The 18,837-nt window shown below is 38.1% G+C and overlaps 2 protein-coding genes across 2 annotated transcripts in view; one reads left to right on the top strand and one right to left on the bottom strand.

The window, feature by feature from the left end:
- Positions 1 to 1,001: 1,001 nt before the first annotated feature.
- On the bottom strand, positions 1,002 to 6,125 carry LOC133061789 (cytochrome c oxidase assembly factor 4 homolog, mitochondrial). Its single transcript, XM_061149981.1, has 2 exons — positions 5,970 to 6,125; positions 1,002 to 3,580 (listed from the first exon to the last, which is right to left on the bottom strand). Exon 2 carries the CDS (start codon positions 3,566 to 3,568, stop codon positions 3,314 to 3,316), a length of 255 nt encoding a protein of 84 aa, XP_061005964.1. The 5' UTR covers positions 3,569 to 3,580; positions 5,970 to 6,125; the 3' UTR covers positions 1,002 to 3,313.
- A 73-nt stretch (positions 6,126 to 6,198) lies between these two features.
- The window catches only part of PAAF1 (proteasomal ATPase associated factor 1), a 37,862-nt gene continuing 25,223 nt past the window's right edge, over positions 6,199 to 18,837 (top strand). The window contains exons 1-4 of the mRNA XM_061149968.1: positions 6,199 to 6,298; positions 7,862 to 7,902; positions 11,371 to 11,474; positions 15,086 to 15,175. Coding sequence (XP_061005951.1) covers positions 6,252 to 6,298; positions 7,862 to 7,902; positions 11,371 to 11,474; positions 15,086 to 15,175 — 282 coding nt within the window. The 5' untranslated portion in view covers positions 6,199 to 6,251. The remainder of the gene's footprint in view (positions 6,299 to 7,861; positions 7,903 to 11,370; positions 11,475 to 15,085; positions 15,176 to 18,837) is intronic.

Below are 18,837 nucleotides of genomic sequence, written 5' to 3' on the forward strand. Positions count from 1 at the left end.
CCAGTTCTCCTTGGATTTCTAAAGTCAGCAGCCCAGGACTTGGTCTGGCAACTTTACCTGAGGGAGGAAAGTGGGAGGAGTATCTGATTACTCATCTAGTAGAACACTTCGCAGTGCACCTTTGTGCTGAGCACTGGCCACGTCCCCAGCCAAGGACCTTGCAGGGAAGAGCCAAATCATGAGTCAGCCTTAGGCCTAGCCAACGGTGGCACCCAGCCAAAAGGTCTCTCTGCTCATCCGTAGCACTGAGCTTCTCTGCAGAGGTAGGTATAGAGTGTACAGAGACAGGCATGGACCACCCTAAACTCCAGCTCCATGGCTGTGGGCTGCAGAACTGAGAGACTAAAAACACCATACTAATCTAGAACACTGTGGGCAACTTGCACTGGTTAATTTCCTTTTTATAAAGCACTAAGAAAAAGCAAAGTAGTATTTACACAGTAAGTATGGTTACTTACTGTGTTAAGCACTGTGCTAGGCACGAGATGCTTGTGAGAGCACAGAGTGAATAACATAGGCTTAAGACATACGTGGGGTCTGATCTGCAATCTGCCTTTTACTTCCTCCTCTGTAAAGGGGAGTTAGTAATGTTATGAAGATTAAATGAGGTATGTAACTCAGGACAGTGACTAGCACACAATAGTGATGATAATAGCTAACATTTAGTGACGGTTTACTATGTGCCAGATGCTATTTCTAAGCTCTCCATCAATATTAACTCATTCTTTCAACAACCCTATGGAGAAGATCTACACTTACTAGCTTTGATGCCTTTGAGGAAGGTATTACTAACTGCATTTTTACAGAAGAAAAAACAGATCCTGAGATGTTAAGTAGTTTGCTCCAAACCATACTAACCCCAAATCTAGTAAGTGGCATAGTGGGATTGAAAGCAGCGTATCATAGGGACTGAGAGCACAGACTCTGGAATCAGATAGCCAGGGTTAAATGTTCCATGTATATTAGTTATAATAGTTCAATAAAAGCTAACTTTTATTACCAGGTATTTACATATTCCCCTTCATTTAATTCTCCTAGTGTGCCTATTAAATAGGAATTATCCCCATTTATTATACTTAAGGAAACAGTTTTGGGTGTCGATAGAGGCCTCTTTGCCCAAACACATTCTGTGACCCTTCCAGTGTTGGTTCTGTGTTAGACTGGAATCCTTCCAAACCTGTTCCATCCACTTAGCTGGTGTGAAAGCCATTCCTCCTGCTGAGAAGGTTCTCTCTTTCTCTCTGTTAGAATTCCCTGCCCCCCATGACCTATTATTTCTATTTTAATTATACAAATTAATAAATAGGTATGTTTCTTTTGTAGTGTTTGTATAAGCAAATAGTCCTCACTGATGGAACTTCATACTGTGACCATTTATTCACTATTAAACACATGCTGCAATGAAAATAATAGTGTACACATTTTATAAGATGTTTAAGAGGATCCCTAAAAGAGGAATTGCTTTTAAATATTTAAAATATTTGCAGATCTCACCAAATTGCCCTGAAAAAACTTGACTAATTTATGATCCCTACAATAGTGTGAATGTGTCTCTCTCCATCCTCAAGAATATTGGTGATTATACTTTTAATTTTTGTCAACAGGATGACCTAATGGTACTTTTGTTTTTAAAATTTGTATTTCTCTGATTATAAGTGATGTAGAATATATTTACATTTTTCTATATTTTGGGGGCATAGTTAGCTTTGTTCACTTTTCAGTTGGGCTATTTGCTTTTTCTTACTGATTTCTAAGTACAATTTTTTGTTTGTTTGTTTTGGCTGTCCCAAGTGGCATGCAGCATCTTAGTTCCCTGACCAGGGATCGAATCTGTGCCCCTGCAATGGAATCGTGGTGTCTTAACCACTGGACCACCAGGGAAATCCCTCTAGGTACTTTTTATTTGTTGCAGATTGTAATCCTTTCTGTATATATATACAATTATGTAATGTTTACTTCGTCTTTAACAGTGTCAACTAACTCTCTTCTCTTTGAGATTCTTGCTGACAGATGTAGTTCACACTGCTACCTCTGATGACCCACAGCACAGCACAGCACACATGCCCCAACAGATTTCATTCATCCTTTTACACACATACAGTCACCTCTTTCTGCTTGAAATAAGATTTTATGGTTCTTTGAACTTGAATCCCTCTTAACTTCTCCTCTTTTCTCTTTTTCTCCTTCCCAAAGACCAACAGAAAGGCTCAAAGTAGTTTTAGGGCCTATTCTATTTCAGATTTGTGCTTCTAATATATATATATATGCTCAAGAAATGTTTTTGATGATGATGAGAGCATATGTCCCTTTGCATTCCAGTTCTATAGCAATGGTCACCCTCTCAACTCCCTTCCCACTCCCAAATGTCAGAGACAAAATAATAGAATGGGTAATGCACTTCTATGGAAGAAAAATGGAAAGCAATGGCAACTGTTGTGAGCTGCAGTACACATCCACCTAAAAGAAGAATCATTCATTCAGCTCCAGCAAATTGCTGTTAAAGTAGGAATATAAGCTCCATGTTGACAGATTCTCCAAACTTTTCAAAAACTGAAAATCTGTATGTTATGTTAAATTACTTTTTAAACATCAAATCAACATTATGTATTTCTTTGGTTGGGAGCATGTTCAAATCAGACTCTGTATCTGTTAATACAACAGAGTCTGACATATGAGAGGAACTTAGTATTTGTTTTCCCATTTGCCTTCTTCCTTTCATTAGACTGAAATATCCAGAACAGCTGATGAAAGATAAAGTCATTTGTATCATTATCAGAAATTAGTTGTTCTAGTGTTTTGTTTCTCTCTCAAACCAGATGAAAGCAATATGAAGAGAGATATATTTGCATCACATACGTTTCCTACACAGTGTCTGGCACATGAGGTCTCATAAACCTGGCTGCTTTGGAACCTATGACCGAATAAATGAAGAAATGATTAAGGGTAACCAATTTACCTTTAGATTGTGAATCTACTTTGAAATTAAATGTCCATGTAATCAGCACAGTACTTGGCACACTGACCCGAGATGTAGCATAGGAGAGCATCCCTTAACCCCACTCTGTTTTACATGGCAAATACTGGTCAATATTTAATATTGGTGACACAATATGGGTGAGGATGTGTGGGATCTCAATATGACAGCTCATGTCCAAACCCATGGCTGCTTGGCTCTGGCCCCAGGCCCAAATACTATCCCCAAGTCTTACAGTTCTTGGCCCACACTTCCACTGTTCAGGATTCCTTTCTCCCATGATCTGTCTGGGTGCTGGTTTCTGCAGGGCCATCCTCTGGGGATAGGTGGCTTGGGGTCTCAGCGGTGGGCGCTGCTTTGCTCCTTCAGCCTCTGCAGCTCCTCCCGCCGCCTTGCCTGCTGTGCACTCATGCAGTCCCGGAAGGCCTGCACCTGTGGCTGGCACTGCCTCCAGTCCTGGTGCTGGGCCATGCACTCCTGCACTGCATAGTGGGAAGCAGCACAGCCTGAGCGGGAGATGAGCTGGTCCAGCGGGTCCTCTTCTTCATCCTCCTTCTTCACCTGTCGGGACCAGGCATGGCCTTGGGCTGACATCTTCCAGAGTCTCTAGAATATCAACAGGAGCAAGGTTAGAGTAGGGACATGATTATATATGTTTCTCTGTTATAAACAACACTGACCACTGCACTGTTATAGCCTATTTATGCCTATGTCTCCCCTTGGAGATTGTGAGCTATTTGAGGACAAATACTGGGCCTGATTCACCCTGGTACCCCCAGCACTAGGCTTGCAAAATGGTCTCAACTGAACAGAATGAGATAAAGTATGTGAGAATGCTCAGCACAGCACTAATAAGCTCAGATGGATTCTAATAGAATTGGAATTAGGTGAAATGTCACATTTCTGGGGAAGCTATCTCTTTTCTCCTATTGGAGAAGCAATCTTTTCTCCAATTAGCCTTATTCTATGGCTGGAGAAAAACACAGTTTAGTACTTGAGAGAGTAAACACATATGGGTAGGGTTTGACATTTGGGAGAATGGAGAGTTGTGTGGAGAACAGAGAGCATACGAGGTACAGGGCAAGAACTAAGTTTGTGAGGTGTGAGAATACTTAATGTGAGCTGCACTTGCCCACATTGCCTTTCCATAATCACCTGCTTCAGAGCACCCAGCACAATGTAGCATACAGAAGGAACTTAAGAGAGGTTTGAAGATAAATGACTCAGCCTTTGTACAAATTTAACCATGACAGGCTATAAATAAGCTAAGACTCCTTAATGCCTTTCCTGGGTCTCTGATTCATTTAACAAATTATCATTGAGTATCTATCATGTACCAAGCTCTGTGCTAGAGTTGAGGATACAAGAGTGACCAAGACAGATACACTTCCCGCCTTCATAGAGTTTATAATTTAGGTAAGTTAAAAGGCTATTTACTTGTGTACAGTATGTATAAACAGCTAAAATTGGGAAGACAGTGGAGACTACCTAAGCCAGACAAGGGGACAAACAGGCAGGGAGGCCTTCTTGCAGAAAGTGATTTCTTTTCTTTTCTTTTTTAATATTTTAATAATTTTTCCAGAAAGTGACTTCTAAACTGAGACTTGAAAGATGAAAAGGGAAGAGCAGAGATGCAAAGAATATTCCTAATCAATGGAAGAGCAGGGTGGGGATTTGAGACAGAATTTGACATGAGATGAACTGAAAGTTTTACATGACTGGAGAATAGAGTATGAGAACAGGAAAATTAATGAAAGTGATGAGTTGAGAAAGTATCTGATCTTAGGAAGACCGCATGTTAAGGTGTCAAGAGGGCAATGTGGAAGTCACAAAAAGGTTTTAAGAACTCTATGAAAGTGAAAGTGTTAATTGCTCAGTCCTGTCCAGACTCTTGGATACCCCATGGGCTGTAGCCCGCCAGGCTTCTCTGTCCATGGATTTCTCCAGGTAAGAATACTGGAGCAGGTTGCCATTTCCTTCTCCAGGAATCTTCCTAACCCAGGGATTGAACCCAGGTCTCCTGCATTACAGGCAGATTCTTTACATTCTGGGCCATCAGAAAAGCCCAAGAACTCTAAAGCCGGACACAAAATTCATTTGCTTTGAAGGCAAGGGAGGAGGGAGAAAATGGGCTTTGAAAACAAACTTGGATTGGAAAATTAGCTTGGTCACTGACTCACTGGGATACTTTAAGCAAATTACACTTTATAATCTCTCTTGAAAAACAGAGATCAAATCTATCTCACAAGACTGAAGACTAAATGAGATAATGCACGTAAGGAGCCTGGCACGTCCAGAGTTCAATAAATGATAACTCCTATTACTATACATGTTTCCTCTTTCTAAATATACTATGAGCTCTTTAAAGGCAAGGGCAAGCCTCTTGAAATAGTATGGTGGAAAGAACAGTGCCTTGGATTCTAAGCCAAAAAATCCGGATTCAAATACTGGCACCTCGTTTTACTATGCACACGCCTTACCACGCATTTTTTTTTTTTTTTTTTTTCAGTATTTTGGCATGTGGGATCTTAGTTCCCCTACCAGGAAGCGAACTGGTGTCCCCTACAGTGTAAGGGCAATCTTAACGACTGGACCACACAGGAAATCCCTTAGTTTCCTTCTTAAGGTAATATCTAACTCACAGAGTTACTGCAAGGAATAAGATGCTAATAAGGGACAAGCGCATGGTCTACAAAAGGACTTAAGTAAATGCTGTCATATTCTTTCCCTACCCCAACCTGGCTTCAGTCTCCCCTGACTAAAAAGTGGAAGACCCTCCCTCAGAGATCAGGGCAGGCTGGATGGTCGGCAGTTGATTCGCGAAGGCCAGCCTGGACTAAGAAGGCACTGAAAGGATGGGTAAGCAGAAAAACCGAGGCGGTCAAGTCACTTAAAAACTCCTCGACCACATTCCGGAGAGGACGCGTGCGCACTCGCGAGCCCGCGCTGTGCCCGCCAGGCTTCACCGCGTAAGATCGCGGCACAAAGTGCTCACCGAACAGGCAGACAGGAGGACTCGAACGCGCGCTGCTGCACAGCGGCGTCGGTTTTGCAGGCAGTTGTAACTCTACCGAGTTACCCGGTAAACCTCCGGTCAGGAACCAGCTTCCTGCAGGGAGCGCGCGCGCAAAGGGGCGGGAAGAGAAAGAGAATCCACAGCGTATTTTCATTAGCGGCTTTTCGGGGTAGATCCCGCCCTTCGTTCTCGACGCAGCCTCTATGGGGAATCCACTTCCGGGAGAGAGCGGAAGGGGCGGGCTGGTGGAGGCGGGCCAAGATGGCGGCACCTTTGAGGATTCAGAGCGACTGGGCCCAGGCTCTCAGGTGAATCCAGGTCCAGAAGTGGGACATAGGAGGCGGGTGGCGGATGTTGCCTTTACGTTAAGGAGCGCCACCCCCGACCCAGGATGTCCATAGGGGTTGCCTCATCAATTGTTGAGGGAACCCTGAGCCTAGAAAAAGAAGTCTCAAACCCACATGGTCATTGTTTTTCATTCTCGGAAGAGTTATGCTGAATCCCAGGAAACACGTATGCGTCCTGTGATGGCAGAGGCAGAATAGGATCAATGAGTTGGAGAAAGACAGGAAAACTGAGAGGCAGGAAGACTCTTGGCCAAGTAATGATGGTCATTTAGCAAATACTTATTGGTCCTCAAATATTTCCAAAAGTCCCAGCAATCTGCATCACCAGGAGTCTTGGCATGCTTCTCGACCCCTACTGCTACTGCTGCTGCTAAATCACTTCAGTCGTGTCCGACTCTGTGCGACCCCATCCCTGGGATTCTCCAGGCAAGAACACTGGAGTGGGTTGCCATTTCCTTCTCCAATGCATAAAAGTGGAAAGTGAAAGTGAAGTCGCTCAGTCATGTCTGACTCTTCGCGACCCCATGGACTGCAGCCTACCCGGCTCCTCCGTCCATGGGATTTTCCAGGCAAGAGTGCTGGAGTGGGGTGCCATTGCCTACTCCGGCCCCTAGTGGTGTGTTAATCATGTTGTGTATAGTCCATGGGGTCCCAAAGAGTTGGACACGATTGAGTGACTTTCACTTCACTTCACTTCACTTCACAGGTCTTTTCAGGGAACAGTGGAACCCCTACCATGTCCAGACTCTGACCTAGATAGATGCTCGGCGGAGTTCAGATGTGTACTCTAAACTTAAGGGGTGGTTCCTGCCTTCGAGACGCTAACAGCTTAATTGGAATGCACAGCAAACCATTCATTTCTTTAGCAAATATGGATCATATACTGTGCAAGTTATTTTGCTAGGCACCAAATTGAGTACAGCGGTACTGCGGTGTTTAGCCCCTAAGTCGTGTCTGCTGTGGACTGAAGCCGGCCAGGCTCTTCTGTCCTTGGGATTTCCCAGGCCAGAATACTGGAGTGGGTTGCCTTTTTCCTTCTCCAACAGCAGTGTGATGAATGGCAACTATTATACTAATGGGTTTTTAAAATGGAAACAATGGTGAAGATGAATGAAACACAGTCTCCTGCATTTAAGAAACTTATGCCTTACTAGGGCTGAAATAAAATAAATCTTATTACTACAACACCAGATGTGTAATAGGAAGAACACTGACACTTATTGAGGACCACCTTTGAGAGAACACAAGTCTAGAATCAAGAAGTAAGTTGCCCCCGATTGTGCAACTAATAAGTGTTTCATGATGAAGTACTTGAGCTTCATTTAACTAACAGGTCTATGCATTAAACACAACCCATAAGTATTTCTTCAACCAATAAAATTTGTCTATGCCTGGATAAGGTATTAGACTGATTTGTGTAAGTGCTGTGGCTAAACTGGAAATTATATGTTCTTTCTCCCCTTCATCAATGACATCCATTTTGACATTGAGTGAGTCTAATTAGGTTTTTGTTTCTCTTCATAGGAAGGACGAAGGGGAGGCCTGGCTGAGCTGTCACCCCCCAGGTAATATCCTTAAATCTGTATGCCTTCCCTTTAGAGAAAGAGGATTTACAACCCCTAGGAAAGAACTTCCTACTTTGTCCTGGCCTAGACTACTTGCACAGTGCTCAGTCTTCAGATGTTCTTGACCATTCTGTGCTGTAAAGATGTCACTGCAACTCCTGCATTCTAGGGGAAGGGCTTCCAATTGGTGTTCCATTGGGAGCCACAGACATTTATGGAGACATTGCTGCTGTATCTTAATCAGTGTCTTTGCCATATATTATTATATTCTAAGCAGTTCTGTAGCTTCAGTTGTGATCTTCCTGATTATGATTCCTGGGTCTATAGCTCTAGTCCTGACCTCTCTTCATTTTCAAGCAGAGATTGAATAGTTACCTGCTAAACATTTCTGGTTAAAACTCTAACTGCCATTTTGAGCTTATCAGATCCAAAATCTGAAGCTGAGCTTCTGTTGTCAAACAGGTTTTCTTTCTAGATTTTCTCAGTTCTTAAGTTATCACCATTCTAGACATCAGAGTGAAAAAACCTGGTCACCTCACCCTACCATATATAGTTAGTTTCCAAGTCTTCCAAATTTTTCCTTTCGATGACATTCCTGTATTATTCCCATCCATTTGTTTTCAGTTAGTGTGATAACATTAAATTTTTTTTTCCTTTTAAATTTGTGAGAAAGCTTTGTCTTGCTGATAATTTTTCATTTTCAGAGATCTTTGATGTCTCTCCATAATAAGATATTCTAGGAGAAATAGAGTTTTAAACAGTTTTCTTTTGAGGAAATAGGTGTTGCATTGAAGAAAGGTGGTAGCTGGAAGGTCTCAGAATCAAGGATTTTTGTCTTATTTTTAAAGATGGGAACTAATTGGAGAGCAATTAAAATACAGGTTATACATTAAAAATATTCATCTTTGTTTCATTTAAAAATGCTGTGCTTAGTCGCTCAGTTGTGTCTGACTCTTTGCAGCCCCATGAACTATAGCCTGCCAGGATCCTCTATCCATGGGGATTCTCCAGGCAAGAATACTAGAGTGGATTGCCATGCCCTCCTCCAGGGGATCTTCCTGACCCAGGGACTGAACTCAGGTCTCCCGCACTGTAGGCAGATTCTTGATCATCTGAGCCACCAGGGAAGCCCTTATTTAAAAATAAATAAATATATTTTTAAAAAAAGAAAAAATATGTAGGTTGTAGGTAGAAAAGAGGACTAACTGAAAAATCAGTATCTTAGATGAGAAAGAGATTGAATTAAGTTTAAAAGACTAAGATGAAAGAAGGTGAGGGTAAGTGTACATGTGTTGATAGATACATGCATAGACATGGATATAGAAATGTGAAATTTTCTTATAGCCTCAGTTTTCTTTGTGATGTTGGAGTTAGGGTCAGCTCTTAAAGAAGAGGATTTTTTGTTGTTGTTGTTTTCCCCTGAAATAGCAGTTTTGTTGAAATAAAATGTGTGCTGTGTGCTCGATGTCAACCATAACATGTAGGTACTATTAGGATTCTGATTTTTTTTTTTAAGGTAATAACTGTATTCTGATATAATTCACATACAGTAAAGTTTATCTTTTTAAAGTGTACAATTCAGTGGGTTCTAGTATATTCATAGCGTTGTATGTATAGCATTCTTTTCATCACCTCTAAAAGAAACCTTATGCTATTTAGCAGTCTCTCCACATTCTACCTTGCTTCTAGCTCCTAGCAACCACTAATTGACTTTCTCTGTGGATTTGCCTGTTTTGGACATCTCTTGTAAATACAGTCATAATGTGTGACCTTTTGCACCTTTCATTTAACATAACATTTTCAAGGTTCATCCATTTTGTGGCATTCATATGTTTTTAATGGCCAAGTAATAGTCTGTTGTAAGGACATAGCACATTTTTGGTCCTTTCATCAGCTGATGAACATTTAAATTGTTTCCAGTTTTTGGCTGTTATGAAGGAAGAAGGTTTTGATGATAGGCTAGGTATAGTGAGAATTGGCTGCTCTGGGAGCAAAAGGGGCACAAGGACTCCAGAACTATGCAGAGTTTGAAAACTGTGGTAGGTTGTAGCGGTGCCAGTTTGCACAGTTGTGTCCTGTTCTGTATCTGCACTCAGCAGCCTATATGTAGAAATGCAGAAAGGTGAATGGTTAGATTAATCCCACTTTTGTTACACAGACAAGATACTGAGACTGAGATCATGTCAGTGACTTTGTAAATGTAGAGAGGTCATTGACAGTGCTGACAGGAGATTGGTAGAAATAATATACCAAAAGGGCCAGACTTCCTAGGATAATTTGAAGCCAGGAGGGAATCATGGAGTGGGACAAAAAGTAGAGTTCACTCAATCCTATTTTTGTGGCATCTTTCTGAACTAACATTTCATGCCACTTCCCTGCCACACCTTCTTCACTAGATCTTCTGTAGTCCAAACTTCTACCCTAGATTGTGAGTTACTCTGTTAATATCTTTCAGTGACTAAATTAGTATATTAATTGATGCCTCCTCCCCCCTTGTTCCTGTGTGACTGTTCTTTATTCTTGACATGCCCATCCCTGACACGGAGTTTCCTTTCCCTTGTGCTCACTCAGTCGTGTCTGACTCTTTGTGACCCCATGAACCGTAGCCCACCAGGCTTCTCTTTCTGTGAGATTTTCCAGGCAGGATTACTGGAATGGGTTGCCATTTCCTTCCCCATTCCTTTCCCTTATTTTCTGCCTAGTCGTAGCTTTCAAGATCCCTACTTAAGTCCCACCCTCTCTAGGAAGCTCTCCTACTCTGCATGAATGATTTTTGAATGATTATTTTTACCTCTCTCTTACTCCTAGAATTTAAGTTTGGTACACCAGTTATTTACTGAATAATGTGAGCACTTTGCTAGTTTTCTGAACTTAAGGACTTCATAGTCTGGTGGGGAGGCCAGAAATGTAAACAATATATTATGGGCTGTTATATATCTATCTATATATAGATATATAGATATATATGTGTATATATATATATATAGTGCAGAAGAAGAATAGAAGAGAACATTTTAACATTTATGTGCAGGATAATATCTTATTTAGCCCATATTACTGCAAAAGCAGTGTCCTGCTTAAGCAGATTTCCCAGTTATTGAAGCGTAACTCTTTAGTCTCTGTTAATATGTCTGTACTGTGGATAAATGCATATGTTCATGTTGATCTTCGTCTTGGGAAAATTCCATTTCACAGGCAGTAAAACTGAGATTGAGATTACTCTAGTCGCTTTACAAATACTATATTATATCTCAAAATCTTTGTTCTTGGCTTTTAGCCCTTGAGTATATTTCTTCCAGATTAGGTTCATCTAGGCTATTTTTCTTTCTACTCACCTCACTACTAACACAAGTACCTGCTTTTATGAGCCAGTTTCCTCCCATATATACAGATGCCTGAATTGGGCCTTCAAGGAGAAAAATGTTTAATTCTTCTTATTTTTTGAAACATGCATCTTTGTCTATATAGGGAAACCAACTTTGTATGGCAGCCTAACTTGTCAAGGAATTGGCCTTGATGGCATCCCAGAGGTTACAGCTTCTGAAGGATTTATTGTGAATGAAATAAACAAGGTAGGTTTTTATGTCTTCTAGCTGGCATCATATCCAAAACTATAGTAGTAGCTTATATATCTACTTTAAATATTTATACTCATTTGTGTATCACTGTCATCTCCATTTCATTCATATGATAATCATAGTTTTTACTGCCTTTGAATGTCAAGAGTTTTTTTTTAATACTTAGACATGGTTTTAAATGCAAACTTTCTCTTACTTCCCTTATACTAGTGCTGTTCGCTAGAGAGCCACATGTGTAATTTTTTTTTATTGAAGCCTAGTTGATTTACAGTGTTTTAAGTGTATAGCAAAGTGATTCAGTTATGTATATATGTATATGCATATTATATATGTATTCTTTTTCAGATTCTTTTCCATTATAGGTTGTTACAAGATATTGAATATAGTTCCCTGTATTATACAATAGGTCCTTTTGTTTATCTATTTTATATATAGCAGTATGTATCCACATGTGTAATTTTAAATTTTCTAGTAGCCACCTATAAAAAGTAAAAAAAAAAAAATAGGTGAAATTAGTTTTAATAATATATTTCATTTAACCAAATATATCTAAAATGTTATTTCTACCTGTAATTAATATAAAAAATTATTAAAAATAGTTTACACTTCTTTCTTCTTACTCTTTTTTTTTTCCTTATTAAGTCTTTGCACTCCTTTGTATTTTTAACTTAGAGAACATCTCAATTCAAACTCTAATTTTTTAATTGGAAATACTTATATGTATTTAGGTTTAAAAAAATTTACAGTTGAAAACAGATGGTTCATGTACCTAAGTAGTTCCAAACATACTTAAAAAGTTTTCCAATAATTGGATCAAGTATCAGTTTTTAAATTAAACTTTAAATAAGATTAAAAATTCAGTCACTCATTTGTATTAGGAACATTTCAAGTGCTCAGTAGCTTTATGTAGCTAGTACCCCATATTGTACAATATAGCATTATGTGTTTGGCCACACCTTGGTGAAGGCCTGTACTTAATATATTGCTTTTCTCATCGGCCTTTGAGGTGAGTAGATGGCCATCTAAGTGTTGCAGAACTCATGATCTGACTTTCCTTCCTCATTTTGATGGCTGTAGTCAATGTGCTCTGGTGAGATGATTCCCAAAGGGTGAAACAGCCTTTTTTTTTTTTTTTCTTTTTTTGGTGTAATTAAGCTTTCTTAGTTATAAGATGTTTCAGATGTACTGACAAGAATAGAGAATACTTTGTTTTTTACATAAGATTTTTAGCAAATGTTCATTTACTGCCCTCTGTGCAAAATAAGCTATGTTTTTATATATTTTTAGATTTGTTTTTCATAAACAGTATTGTAGAAAGTGCCAGAAGATCTGAGTCCAAGTCTTAGTTACTGTGACATTTACGAGCTATATAATTTTAGACAAATAACTTGGTTACCTGAGCCTCAGTTTCCTCATCTATAAAACAGAGACTGTATTGTACTTCATAGGCTGATTAGTGGGGATTGAGAATGCATATAAAAGAAACTAAGGTATTTCAAAAGTGAGTTATTGTTTATCATAACAATCCTGTGGGATTAGCATTTTAAATTTCCATTTTGCAGATAAGCAAACAGACTCAGAGAGGTTAATTAATCCTTAATAATAAAAACTGGCTAGACTGTCAGAATTGAAACCCATTTCTATTAACTTCAAGTATAACACCATCTTGCAAGCCTACATTTTCCCCAGGTGGTTTGCCAGAATCCATTCACAGCCTGGGTGCTGACTTCCTTTCTTCCCTTTGTACTCAGGCCCTTCCAACATCATTGCTAATTATCGCTGAATACCTGCTGGGTCAGACAGTAAGTGCTTATGGTTAACCATTCATGTTTCCTAACTACCATGAGTCACTTTGCTATTTGATGTTGCTGCATTGTCCTGTTAAAACAGATCTATCATTATGTTTAAAAACCTAACCCCTCGAAAAATAAAAGTTTTGACTTTTAATTTTATCTTAGTGTGGAGTATTCACTCTTCCCCTTCACACTGAATTTTGTCTGGTTTGATACCTCCCGCAGCTTTTCTTTTAAATCTTCTCATTAACAGCATGAACATGTTCTACTGCTGGAAGATAATTCAACATTTATCTTCCTTCATAGTCTGTTTATGGATTAAAGTGTGATTTGCAGGATTGATGAGCAGGAGAAATCCACTCATTTCTTGAAATCTTTTATATAATTAACTCCAAAGAAATAAAGTCTTCTGAGAGAAAACCCAGTTCTTACAGAGGCCTGAACACTGAGCTTTTAGAGCTCCTCATGTATTTCCTTGGTATAAATATTTAGCCAGGAAAGTTTAGCTGACACTTTAGTTTCGAGTACAGGAGACAATTCCAAATCCAGGTCAGCTGTCTTGCCGCTGTATGGGGTTTGTCATGCGGTTAGAAGCAAAAACTCATTTAATAAAAGGCCTGCAGGCAGCCAGGCATAGATATGCTGGCTAAGAAAGAATGGTCTGTATAGATAACCTAATTGTCTTTTTAAAGGAATAGAAGATCTGTAATAAGAGAATATTGATTTTCAGTGATGAGAATATTATAACTTTGAAACTATTCTTTCTCATGAACTGTGAAAACGGTGCTTGTTGTACGTAAAGAGGTTTAGAATGTCTTGATTATTGAAGACATTTTCATTGTCCAGAAGAATTTTCAGAAACTTTTAAGTACTATTGCATAAGGGATAACAGATTAGGGTCCATTTGGTGAGAGCAGCTCCTCAGCTCTATGTAGGAGATACACACTTAGGGGACAGTGTTAGTGTTCTGCTGATTAGAGTATGGGATTGTTGTATTGCAAGAATCCTTGAGGAGGTGTTTACCAAGCCTTTTATATCTTGGCCTTGAAACACCAACATACTTAAATGGTTACCGTCTGCCTTTAGCAAGTCATGTCACTTGAATCTAATGTCTGGTGCTAGGTATAATTTAATACTATGTCACTAGTGGTTTCTTGCTACAGAAGCTGAAATATATGTGGTAATGATTAGACAGAACACATGGGACACCATAAGACAGCTGTTTGGTAATGACCAGTCTATGAACATATATAGTCAGTTTAAGCCTCGGTGGGATTGGGCACCACAAGCCTGAACAGGGCCTCCACATTGTATGAGCATACCATAATTTACCTCCTTTCTTACTCTGGTAACTATACATGTCAGTAGTCTAACATTCTTTCTGAAAATTCTTGTAGGCAGCAAGTTTACTTTTAGATAAGTCTTTTGGGCCTTAGGCCTGGGGGCTGATACTGTTGGTCCTGTTTTTTGCCATACTGCTGATTGAGAGTACTGGTATTGGATTTTCTTAATGGAAATTAATGTTCTCATGTTTGTCATTTGTATCTTATTGTTGGTTTGTCTTTGGTTGAAACTTCAACATGAATACATAATGACTCAGCAATATCAGATTAAGTTGCACCCCTCTGCAGTAAAAGGACTGATTATCTATAGGGGAATGATAGTTTTATGGGTTGCGGAAAGAGGATTAGAGAGGGAGGGTACACTTAAAAGGTAAGAGTTTCTTTCATCCTAATGTTTTCTTTAAGAAGCTTTATTTAGTTCCATTGGTGTAGCTTTACTGATGGATTTCATCTTTCCTTCTCTGTTTAGAAAAGCATTCATGTTTCATGTCCAAAGGAAAATGTATCTTCAAAATTTTTGGCACCATATACTACTTTTTCCAGAATTCATACGAAGAGTGTAAGTATTTTGATAAAATGAGAAAACATAACAACATGTTAGTTTTTCATTTTATCTGCTTGTCTAGTGCTATAAACATTTTAATAATTAATGTGGTTTTCATTTACTTTGTGTTATAACACAGCTGATAAAATGTGACATGTTTGGCAAAACTGGTACTTGGGTCCTTAGAATAAATGTACAAATCCACTCACTGATAATTTTTTTATTATTATTATTAAAGGGAATCCTCCTACACTGTTGTTGGGAATGTAAGTTAGTATAGCCACTATGGAAAACAGTGTGGAGGTTCCTTATAAAACTAAATATAGAATTACCATATAATCCACCAGTCCCACTCCTGGGTGTATACCCGGACAAAACTAATTCAAAGCGATACATGCAATTACTGGTCATATTGAAGAGAGGAATTGTGGGAAATTTTCTTTTTTTTTAAATTTTCTTACATATGCTTTACTCTACTTACCGACTTTTGAATAATGATGATAGTACTTGATGTTTGAGTAATTTGCTACTGCTCATATTTCTCTCCCTTTGCCTATGGAAAGAGGCATTTTCTCAAAATTCCAAGAACAGCATATTGAGGGATAATTTTCAGAGATCTTTGTGATAAAGCCCTTTCTAGTACCATAGGCTTTTTTGGAAGCAGAAATGATGGATTATATTAAAGCCTGCTGCTTCTTATTATGTGATACATTTTCAAAAATGGCTATTTTTGGAAGAATTGATGGCTTTTGAACTGTGGTATTGGAGAAGACTCTTGAGAGTCCCTTGGATTGCAAGGAGATCCAACCAGTCCATCCTAAAGGAGATCAGTCTTCGGTGTTTATTGGAAGGACTGATGCTGAAGCTGAAATTCCAATACTTTGGCCACCTCATGCGAAGAGTTGACTCATTGGAAAAGACCCTGATGCTGGGAGGGATTGGGGGCAGGAGGAGAAGGGGACAAAAGAGGATGAGATGGCTGGATGACATCACCAACTCGATGGACATGAGTCTGAGTAAACTCCGGGAGTTGGTGATGGACAGGGAGGCCTGGCGTGCTGTGATTCATGGGGTCACAAAGAGCCAGACACGACTGAGCGACTGAACTGAACTGAACCCTATTGTGAAACATATATATTTAGTGATCAAAATTTAGGAAATACAAAAGAAAGTGAAAATCATTCATTTCTATAATATAAAGATAATGTGAGCTTTTGTTATATGGCACTTACTACTAATAATCAGTGATTTTGCCACTTGCAACAACATGGATGGACTTGGAGGGTATGCTAAGTGAAATATGTTAAACAGAAAAAGACAAATACTGTATGATATAGAATCTGGAAAATAAAACAAACTAGTGAATGTAACAAAAAGGAAACAAACTTGCAGATTTAGAAACTAATGGATATAAATAGGGGGAGGGAAGTGAGAAGGGCCAAGATAGGGGTAGGTGATTAAGAGGTTCAAACCATTATGTATAAAATAAATAAGCTACAAGAATATATTGTACAACACAGGAACTATAGTCACTATTTTATAATTATAAATGGAATATAACCTTTAAAATATTGTGAATCACTATTTTGTATACTTGTAACTTTCTAATATTGTCTATTAACTATATCTCAATTTTAAAAAGTAAAATTAATAATAATCATATTAGTAATAGCTAACATTTATTGATTGCCTGATATGTGCCAGCACCATACTTTACATATCATTATTTTACTTGATTCAATCTTTTTTCTTTAAATATTTTACCATAATAGGTTTTTACAGTACATGCTGTTTTATAAGTTACTTTTTATTTCTTAATATGTACATCATTCTGTGTTTACTTTATATTATTTTAAGAGGCACATAGTATTCCACTGTATGACTTTACTATAATTTATTTTTCTCATCTTACATTACTGGGCATTCATTTATTTCTAATTTTGTGACTTCATAATTTTGATGATGTACTTATAGCTAACCCTTTACTCACAAAAGTAAGAAAAAATTTTTTTAAAAAAAGGAAAAATTAGAGTACATTTGTAAAAGTAGAGTTGTTGAGTCACATTATACTTATGTACTTATAATGAGTACATTATAAGGCTTTTGGTATGTTCTACCTGGCTTCCACTTAACTGATTTATTGAGTCAACTGTTGCTCTGCATTTCCTTTGTAAACCATTCTGATTCATGCTCACAACACATTTGCAGCTTGTAAGGTCTTTGAGGTTTGCATGCTGACACTACCGGTTAAGTTGAATGCTTACCAAGGGTCCGTTACAATGTCTGTTGTACTGTTTTTGAAATTATGTTAATTAAATATGTTAAGCCAGTGAAATATAAGTGTGAAAGGCAGAGTGACTATGTCTTTGGAAACTAAGTTTGATTGCTCTATAGAGACGATACAGAAGAGGGGTTTTTTTGGGGCTACATCACATAGCATGCAAAATCTTAGTTCTTCAACTGGGGACTGAACCTGTGCCCCTTGGAGTGGAGTCCTAATCATTAGACTTCCAGGAATTCCCAAGAAGAGTTTTTTAAAACCTGCTATTTTGGTATGTTTGGACAAAATTAATGTAGTACAGTATTAGGGAAAAGATTTCTTTAAAAAACCCTGGATAAATTTTTGCTCTTAGAATGCTTTGTAAGTGTGACTAAAGATTTGCTTTGCTTTCAAGAAACTAGAAGTTGTGTACCTTTTGGTTATAGTCTTTTTACAAGAAAGTCAAGTCTTTATAGTAATTAGTGGACTCATGAAAAGATTAGTATTTGAGTTAAAATAAAATGTAGGGGTATTTTTATACCCTTTTTTATTATTTCTACTTGTACTGAATTTTCTGATTGATTGACCTACAACAGGGCCCTATCTATTACCTAAAAAGACTTTTTTTTACTGTATCGCTTTTGTGCCAGTCTGACTTGACATACTCTGCTAATGCTGGCTATTCAAATTTTTTAAAGTTTTACCATTGAGGGATGATGTTTCATTGCTATTTTAATTTACATTTCCTTTGATAAATTATGAATTGATCACTTTTTCATATATTTATTGACCATTCTTCATGTCATTTGCCCATTTTTCTAAGTGTGAATTTTTTTCTTTATTGATAAGAACTCTTCTTATATCAAGGGTATTGATCTTTTGCCATGTATTTTGTAGATAGCTTTTTTCTAGTTTGTCATTCATTGTTATTTGTTTATGGTGTCTTGACATATAAATTATTTAATTTTCTAGATAATAAAACCTATCAATTTATGATGACTACCTTTGGGATCCTGCTTAGGGTAGTCTATGATTTTATATATATATAAATGTATATATATATACACACACATACTTTAAATTACACAGTATAATGGGTAAGAGCAGGGACTCTAGAGTCAGATGCAGTGGATTTGATCCCCTGGATTTGAATTTTGGTTCTACCACTTTAACTGTGTGACCTTAGGCCAGTCTGAGTTTAACCTTCCTGTGCTATAGGTTCCTTATCTGTAAAGTGGGAGTAAAAGTATTTATCTCTTAGGGTTGTTGTGAGGATTGAAGCAATTAGAATTGGGCCTGGAACATGGCAATCACAATATAAATAGTGTTTGTTAAATACAATTATAAATATGATAATTTTTGAATTTTTATGTTTTATTTTTTACATTTCAAACTTTATTTTTGTTATTTGATTTAA

The sequence above is a fragment of the Dama dama genome, chromosome 1, assembly GCF_033118175.1.
Source record: "Dama dama isolate Ldn47 chromosome 1, ASM3311817v1, whole genome shotgun sequence".
Lineage (NCBI taxonomy): Eukaryota > Metazoa > Chordata > Mammalia > Artiodactyla > Cervidae > Dama > Dama dama.

Bases quoted from the DNA above. Each gene is read 5' to 3' on its own strand.
- LOC133061789 (XM_061149981.1), bottom strand. From the start codon at position 3,568: ATGTCAGCCCAAGGCCATGCCTGGTCCCGACAGGTGAAGAAGGAGGAT.